Source organism: Benincasa hispida, chromosome 10 (assembly GCF_009727055.1).
Source record: "Benincasa hispida cultivar B227 chromosome 10, ASM972705v1, whole genome shotgun sequence".
NCBI classification, from domain to species: Eukaryota; Viridiplantae; Streptophyta; class Magnoliopsida; order Cucurbitales; family Cucurbitaceae; genus Benincasa; species Benincasa hispida.
Window position 1 is genome coordinate 58,291,260 of NC_052358.1, and position 8,983 is coordinate 58,300,242.

The 8,983-nt window shown below is 32.8% G+C and overlaps 1 protein-coding gene across 7 annotated transcripts; it reads right to left on the reverse strand.

The window, feature by feature from the left end:
- Positions 1 to 1,315: 1,315 nt before the first annotated feature.
- Positions 1,316 to 8,607, reverse strand: LOC120087729 (pentatricopeptide repeat-containing protein At3g54980, mitochondrial-like). Of its 7 annotated transcripts, none has more exons than XM_039044613.1 (6): positions 8,168 to 8,607; positions 7,885 to 8,053; positions 4,179 to 6,899; positions 4,004 to 4,071; positions 2,565 to 2,615; positions 1,316 to 1,984 (listed from the first exon to the last, which is right to left on the reverse strand). In XM_039044613.1, the coding sequence occupies exon 3, from the start codon at positions 6,802 to 6,804 to the stop codon at positions 4,231 to 4,233; it is 2,574 nt and encodes an 857-aa protein (XP_038900541.1). In that variant the 5' UTR covers positions 6,805 to 6,899; positions 7,885 to 8,053; positions 8,168 to 8,607; the 3' UTR covers positions 1,316 to 1,984; positions 2,565 to 2,615; positions 4,004 to 4,071; positions 4,179 to 4,230. The 7 variants fall into 7 exon arrangements, with proteins under 7 accessions (XP_038900541.1, XP_038900540.1, XP_038900539.1 ...); XM_039044612.1 differs by lacking the exon at positions 1,316 to 1,984 and adding an exon at positions 3,792 to 3,878 and having other exon boundaries at positions 2,337 to 2,615; XM_039044611.1 differs by lacking the exon at positions 1,316 to 1,984 and having other exon boundaries at positions 2,337 to 2,615.
- Positions 8,608 to 8,983: the final 376 nt, after the last annotated feature.

The following is an 8,983-nucleotide window of genomic DNA, read 5'->3' on the forward strand; positions in this document are numbered from 1 at the left end:
TTATAAACATGAACTTTATGATTATTTTTCTTTTGATAATATTGACAGGATTTTAATATGGTTGAGAAAAAACCAAGCAGAAAAATACTTGAGAAATTAAAAAATAAATAAAATAAATAACAAAAATATGAAACACGATGTAAAAAACTCTAAATTTGAAGAAAAATTATGATCCATTAGGAAAAAAATAACTATGTAAGAAATGGTTACAATGACATAAAATAATTCTTTTCCAGATTTCAATGACAAAAGCATCATTATCTCAAAATTTGTGTATAATTCACATCATTTTCTCACCCTAAAAAATTAGAGAAAACATAAAGGAAATTTAATTAAAGTTAGCATACTTAACTTTAAAGTATTTCTATCTCGAAAAGTTTGAAACCAAAATCACAGGTTCTTTTTACCGTTTTTGGAGCCTATCACTTTCTTGCCCTTTTTACCGTTTTTGGAGCCTATCACTTTCTTGCTTTTCCGGTTTGGGACAATCACTCTGCAAATATTTTGTAAAAATCCCAACAAATATAGTCACTTCAGGACCTTTCTATTTTGTTAACAAAAATTTTAAAATATTTTTTTTTCATATATTTTCAAATTTGCTCTCTCTCCAAATTTTTATAATATCTATTTTAAATTCAAAATTTAAAAATTTTCTTTAGTTGAATTCTTGAATTTTGTTTGATTTTTTTTTTCATTATAAATTAAATAATATAAAAACAAGAGTTTGAAACTAAAGAAAATAATTGAAACCTACTTAGACAAAAAAATAGTTTTAGTAATGATCATAATTATAGGAATAAAATTCATTCAATGAATTTTTTTTCCCAATTACATTGGTTTGGGTTGAATTAAGACATAATGATTCGTCTAAACTATAAAACGTCATGATTTTTAGAAGTCATTGATTAAAATTTTTTAAAACATCGTTTTGGTTTCTTATACTCTAATTTGGGGTTTGTTTAATTTTATTGCATATACTTTTAAATGTTCAATTTGAGTCTCTATATTTTTAATAAATCTTAAATTTAATCCTTCAAAGTTAAATTTTATCAAAATTAGTTAATAATGATAATAATTTCGTGCAAAGAATATATATGAATATGTTTACAAAAACTTATATTGAAAAATGCCAATAAATAACAAAAAAAAAAGAAAGTTTTTGAAGAAACCAACAATAAAAATAAAAAGTTTGAACTAAATTTACGATTTCATAGTAGTACACTGGACTAAAATTGGAAAGTAAATATCTTCCTCAAAAAAAAAATAATAATAACTGACGATTGCAAATGTCATTTATATGTTTATTTCGACAGGTTTTAGATGTCATAAAACATCCAATTATGGTAGTTTTTTTTTTTAATGAACTGTCATGACACTACTCTTTCTTCAATGGCAGATTCAAATTCTAAAAAAAGAGTCAGGGAGTATAATTATTATAATCTTTCATGGTTATGAAATTTCATATTTGTTGAGTTGTCTAGAGAAATTCTTTAGACTTTAGTCTAGCTATCTACAATTAACTCAAACCAACAAATTTGAAACACGTTTTATTTGAAGATATGAACCACTGTGATTCCTAACTCAAAAACCCTAGAACACTCAAAATCCTAATGGAAGATTAGAAGTGGACTATCTTCATAATCTAGTGATCAATGGTAAGATAAAAACAAAGTCCTTTAACTAATATCACATTTGAATACTCAACCAGTGTGAAGATCAAGCCTTCTTGAATGTTCTAGAGATGCAAATTGTAAAAGAAATCACATCTTTAAAAGTCGAAATTTAAGACCAAGCTCTAAACTCAAAATCCCAATGAATTCGAGAGAGAGAAAAAAAGTACATGAAATAGAAACTATGTTGCATTTAGCCTTACAATAACAGTAGGGGGATGTTTGAGGAGCAGAATTGGATATACTAGTCTTTGATTTAATCTATTGGGTTTGTGAATTAAGAAGTCCATGTTTGCCATGCAAACTATTTCAATCTGCATTTAGAAAGTTAATGTTCAGGATATTGATAATTTTAGTTCAGATTCAAAGCGGCTATTTGGTACGCAAATTATATTAGTTTAAGTTCAAGATTTATGTATTTGGATTGTTGATAAATTCTTAAATATGGATTTAGGGTTTAAGGTTGTTTATGACTTTTTCTAGAGGCATTGTATTATACAATTACTACTACCTTAAATAGCATATTTTGTAAATATAAATAAATTGATTTATTCTACCAATTTTTTAAAATGCAATGGATTTTAAATTAGATATTATCTGTCTATTTGGGAATTTTTAGAAAAAAAAAATAATGTAGTTTAATTAAATATGGACAAAAGACAAAAATAGTGTTAAAAATTCTCGACAATAATATTATTTATATAATTAACAACTCTACAATATACTTTACCAGTTGCAGAGCATATAAGTCGAACATGGACAAAAGACAGAGTTGCCATCAGGAATTTACTTACATGTTCACCAACAAAAATATATAAACATGACCAACAATGAACCAATTTCATCCATACAAAAAATATTGTTTACTAAGAGAAAGGGAATCAGTAGGCGTACCCGACTATCTCAACTAGGTTGACACACTCCAAATGCCGTCTTCACATCCCACTGAGAAGAATTACAAATAAAGGAAATAGAAACAGATTTCTCAACAAAAATCACTGGAACAAATTACATAATTAATTTAGAGAAGTGAAAGCATTCCAATTTAAAGAAATATGCTAAATGGTGTAGTCCTCAAAGATCTTAGAGAGAGCACCACATGGAGGCCAAAAGGAAAGTGGTTCCATAGCGATTTGACGAAAGAAAGATTTCTTTCTAACCAAATTTCAGAAATTAGGGCTCGACAGCATTAGACCATAACCATTGGGCTTTAGAGGATAACCGAGGACCCACCAAGATTTAAGCCACATTATCTCGAATCATGTTGCTGAATACCTAATGAAAATCGAAGGATGCGAGTAGTTTTTGCCAACAGAAACGAGAAAAAGAACAATCCAATACCAGGTGCTCTCCTCACTGTTTGTCAAACATAAGAGACAAATAGTAGGAGAAAGAAGGTGGTTGAACAATTGAGAGAGCCAAATAATAATATCCAAAAACAATAATATTAATTCTTATCGAATTTTAGTCACTTTCATAATTTCAATGAAATTTTTTTATTTCTTGTTTCAACAAATATTGAATCATTTATGTTGGGGTTCGTCATCAACCTTGTAGAGTGGCTTAGCCTTAGGATTGAAGCTAGTCTCTTGGCATGATTCTTCATCTAAAATAAATAAATAAATAAATAATAGTAATAAAGACCTTGCCTCCTTTTTTTTTCTATTTGATATTCGTGAGTGTCCAAACCAACTTATTTGCATAACAACCTTGCCTATTAAGTATTACTTCGTGAATGGTCACCTCATGGGCAACTATGTTGAGGTGATTCATTTGGTAGGATTCTCATCTTTGTTTATAAGAGTCTAGAGAAGATAGGAACTTCAAAAAAAAAAAAAAGTTTAATAGGGACCTATTGCATACAAAGTTGAAAATTCAAGAACTTATTAGATACTTTTTAAAAGGTTTAACACTTGTTAGATAAATTCATAGACACCCTTTGAAATTCAAAGTCCTACCAGGTATAATCTTAAATAACTAATGCAAATTCAATAGAGGGGCATGCAAAATTTCCGCAAGTTTGCTCATGATATTTGAACCATTTCAACAATTAACAGATTTTTCATAAGAATTTTCATTGAGAAAAAAATGAAAGAATATACAAGCATACAAAAACCAAACCTATAGAAAGGGACTCCCTCCACCAGAAAGGATTTCAGCTATAAAAGAAGGAGGCTCCCTAAACAATTAAATAATTAACGGATATCTCTGCAAAATATTGAAAGAAATTCATACTAGGGATTTTTACATGAAGATGATGGGTGAATTAAAATAATTTTCTTTTTCAAGAAAAAAAGGCAATAACTAAACAAATTTTGACTTTTAAAACATACCTTTGAAACTGAAAATGAGCAAATACGGGAACCTCTTTGACGTATCCAAAATGAAAAAGAAAACACACCTACAAAATTATGATAAATCGTTAACAAATTATCTTCACACTTGATATTGATTCTTAAAGAACATATCATGCAGAATAAACAAATGTACACAGGTGAAACAAAATACCTAATAACCATGCTTTCTTTTGGTAACAGTACAGAAGGGCGAGTCTAGCAACCTAGAAACTCAAATCTCTACTATAATTACAATCCCCTTTGAACTTTCCACTGACAAGAATATCATAGGTAGTATTATCAGGAACAAGACCTCTAGCAAGCATCTCATCATGCAACCTAAAAGCCTCTTGCAAATTCCCTTCCTTAAAGTGCCCAGCTATCAATGTGTTATAAATCAGAACACTAGGAGTCATGTTTCTTCCGTTCATATCTTCCAAAATCCTGTGTGCGTTCTCCAATTGCCTTTTGTTACAAAGACCATTGATTAGAACTGTGTATGTTTGATCATCAGGCAATATACCCTTGGAAAGCATTTCATTGTAGAGATCTGATGCGTAGAGAAGTCTTCCTTCTTTCAGCAGTCCATCAATCAATGAGGTATACGTTATCAAATCACATGGAATACCCTCATTCACCATATTCTTATATAAGTCAATAGCTGCTTCCATGTTGTTCAGATTCTTAAACCCAGTAATCATGCTATTGTAAATGATAACATTTGGAGATAAACCAGCTCCTAGAAGTTCATTAAAAAGTTCATGTGCACTTTTCATATCCCTTCTTTTGCAAAAACTGTCGATGAGAGTGCCATATGCTGTAACGTCCAATTCAAGACCCTTCCTTTTCATATCATTCCACAACTTTAAAGCAAGATCTATATTATTGCTTTTACAAAATCCATCAATCAAGGACGTATAGGTGACAACACTAGGAGTAATGCCAACTTCACACATTTCCCTATAAACATCCAAGGCCAAATTAATGTCATCTTCCTTGACGAAACCATCAATAATAATATTGTAAGCCATACACGTAGGAACAAAGCCTTGAGAAACAAACTTCTTAAACAAATCTCTTCCCTCAGAGGTACGACCAGCTTTGCACAAACCTTTGATTATAGTGCCTGATGTGACGTCTGTGGGGAGAATGTTAGCATCCATCATCCTGTGAAATATACTAAAAGCATTGTCAATATCACCTTTCTTGAAATAACCATCCATTAGAATAGAAAAGGTATATACATTTGGGGTAAAACCATTATCTAGCATCTCCTTGTACACCTTACATGCTGCATTAATATTACCTTCTCTACAGTGACCGAGCATTATGTTATTGTAAGAAACTGCATTAGGGCTGATACCCTTAACAATCACCTCATCCCATAAATTGCAAGCTTCATTAACCTTACCCTCCTTACAAAGCCAAGACAATAAAATATTAAACGTGTAAACATTTGCAAGACCGCTCTCAACTGCGTCATTAAAAATCATGAATGCATTTTGCAAAGATTGACATTTCAAATACCCTTGTATTATAGAATTCAAAGAATAAACACTTGACCGAATGCCCTTAGTTTTCATTTCAGAGTAAAACTCACATGCCTTTTCAATATTCCCATTCTTACAACAACCATCAATCAGAACTGAGTATGTAACTTCGTTGGGCACCAGACCACTCTCGCTTATTTCAGTCACCAGATCTAAAGCACTTCTCAGGTCTCCTTGCATGCAATAACCCTTCATCAAACTTGTTGCAACAGCCAAATTCATAGACTTCCCAAAATTGACCATGTCATCTTTCAGCCTCAAAGCCTCTGCCATGTTCCTTTCCTTCACACAAGCAGTAATAACACTTGTAAATGTATCATCGGAAGGAACCCAACCTCTTGCCCTCATCTCTCTTAACAAAGACAGAGCATATCCAGAGTTCGGTTTCAAACAAACCACATGGACAAAAATACTATATGTTTTTTTATCAAGTTCCACTCCTCTTTCTTTTGCTTGTAAAAAATGTTGCTCTGCCTCCAAAATATTCATTTCCTTCAAACAAGCACGCAACATAATATGCAATGTAAAACAGTCACCTGGAACTCCTACCAGCAACATTTTGTTATGCAATTCCCGTGCTTCGCAAATCATGTTTTTCCTAACCATGGCAGTCAAAAGAATATTCATATACCGAACTGATGGCGTTATATCAAATTCTACAATTTTATTAAAACAACAAAGAGCTTCTTCAATTTTGTTAGCTCTAACGTAACTACTCAACAAATAATTAAAAACCTGAATATCCAATGAAAAACTGTAGAGTTTTGTGCATTCCACTAAACGGTCCATAAGACAAGTAGAGGGGCCTGAGTTTCCTGAAGCAAATTTATTGAGCAAATACTGAACTTCTCTGTGTGTCTTTTCCGAATTCATCAAAATGAGAAGCAAGATACATAGAGCATCAGTGCACTTGACAAATTCCATCTCCTTCTTAATCCTTTTGAAGTACTCTAATGCTGATTCTGGATCACTTTTGCTGCTTAAAAGAGTGTTTATCACATGACTTTCAGATAGAGCTGAATTGAGAGAGGTGTCACATTTTCCATTAATGGACTCTAAAGAAACTAAGTTGCTCTGACATGCCACCTTAGAAGAGGTTTCAACTGAAGCATCGTTGTTGTGCTTGATATGCTCAGAAGATAATGACCGTAAAATAGTCTTTATTGGAATTTCTGATTGCAAACCAAAAGATTTGTTTTTAAAAAGAGAGCTGAGAAGCAATGATGAATTTGATGAAAGATTTCTCATGTCTATTTCTTGAAAAGTGCCTTAGAACTCAAGGACACAGTTGTACAACCCCTATAGAACAAATCCTGTTCAAGTAAGGTCGTCGATAAAAGTGCCTAAACAAACAAAAATAAATACTTAGAATGAGCAGATTGAAGAGAAAGAGTAGAACCATGAGTTTAAACTGAGAAAAAAATGTGATAAGTTCCTGACACGACCAATCAAAACATATATTAGATTTCATATATGAATCAACAAAGAAAACCAATGAAATCAAAATTCACAAGTAAACATCCATTGAAAGCTATAACAAATATACATCGGTAATGAATAGTGAATAAAACCACAAAGTTATCATCTCACATGCTCAGGGTGAAAGGAAGTAGACTGGAGATTGGTAAAATAAAAAAACACAATTTTTTTTTCTTTTTTTTCTTTTTTTGGTTAAGGAACTATTTCATTTATTGAATGAAATATCCAAAAAAGTACAAAAAATGGAAGGGCCCAATCATAGGAATACAGATGATGTTTCCAAATTGTAAGAAGGAAAAAAACGTATGTTAAATTACCACTTAAGGTATGTATCAATTTCATATACCGCAAACCTCTCAAACTCCAAGTATGCATCACTTTCATGCACACCAACCCTAGAACATTAGTTTCATGCACTAGAGCCCCTTGACATGCACCATTTTCTTGTAGTTAAGAAGGTTTTCATGACTTTAATAAGCATCCACACATGCATGAGGTCTCATATAGACAATCATTTTCCAATTCGTGCAACATAATAGCCCATTCCTTCATAATCACATCAAACTTGACATGCATAACGCGCATAACATAACATTCATGACTTCCATGAAACAAGACTTTATTAAATAAAAAGAGAAAGTTTCATAAACATTCTTTCACAATTCAGGGCTTTATCAACCTTGCCTTCAAGGCTTTCCAACACTAAGGTTATTTCAAATTAAGTTCCAACCATTACCAAAATGTAACTTGTCACTACTTAGAAGTCCTTGATAAACCTGGATCAAATTTTATCCATAAGATCTTAAACCAAAGTTGCTCTGAAGCTTAAATTAAACGCTATTAACTTACCTCAACAAATTTCCAGCAACCAAATAAATTCTCCTTCGACTTACAAATGTGGCAGTCCAATCCTAAATCACAATCTCAGATCAGTTTCAACGTTTGAGACCCAATCAAGCCTTCAAGAATTTACCCAAGAAATTTCTGACTCAAGGTCGCCTCTCCTTAATATAACAACCTGTCCATGTAAAAATTCCAAAATTTAAAGTTCAATACATAATGTTAAATAGTGAGTTCAAAGAGAGATTGAACTGTATTACCCACTGAAAAATCACCACAGAAAACTCAATACCTTGCTTTATAATGTTCCGAACTATTCAAAAACTGAGATCGGAAGCCGGAACCAAGTGGGTAAGTCAACTCAAGGTCCAACGAGTCGTGGGTAACGTAGACAGATGCCCAACAAGGAAAATTCAGCGTTTTGGGCTGCTGCTGCTGCACGTGGATCTTGTACAACCGAGGGCGGCGGCAGTGTACATGCAGGCGGTAGCCGGCGACTGAAGACGGCAGCAGCTGCGACGGAGAGAGAGAGAGAAGGAAAACGCTCTGCTTACCTCCAACGACTGCTCCGGCGTGCGACGGTATCAGCGTGACTGCTGACGTGGAGAAGGCGATCGTCGGCGGGGATGCTGGCGTGAGGGGAGCGGTTGAGAGAGAGAATGATTACAGGGAGAGTGATTGTGCGAGAGAGAGGGCGAGTTGAGGAGTTGCGCGGCGCTGATAGAAAATAAAAATAAATAACAACTGAAATTGGTCATTTTTTTTTAATTTTTATAATAAAAGATAAATCCTAATTTTGGGGTTATTTAGATTGGGGTTATTTTGAAAGTTAATTGGTGAGAGTTTTTTTTGTCGCCGAAGAGACACATTTGGAAATATTTTATTGTTTTTTTTCCGTACGCTGTATTAAAAAAAAAATCGGTCAGAATGCGTTAATAGATACATTATGATCGGTTTTGGCGTTAGCATAAAAAACCAAACTTCTTTCCTTCATTTCACCGTTTTCATCTTCTCCTTTACAGATTTCATCCTTCTTCACCGATTTCATCTTCTCCTTCACAGATTTCATCCTCCTTCACCGATTTCATCTTCTCCTTCACAGATTTCA

What these genes read in the sequence shown, in the direction of transcription:
- LOC120087729 (XM_039044613.1), bottom strand. Translation starts at nt 6,804, where the DNA reads ATGAGAAATCTTTCATCAAATTCATCATTGCTTCTCAGCTCTCTTTTT.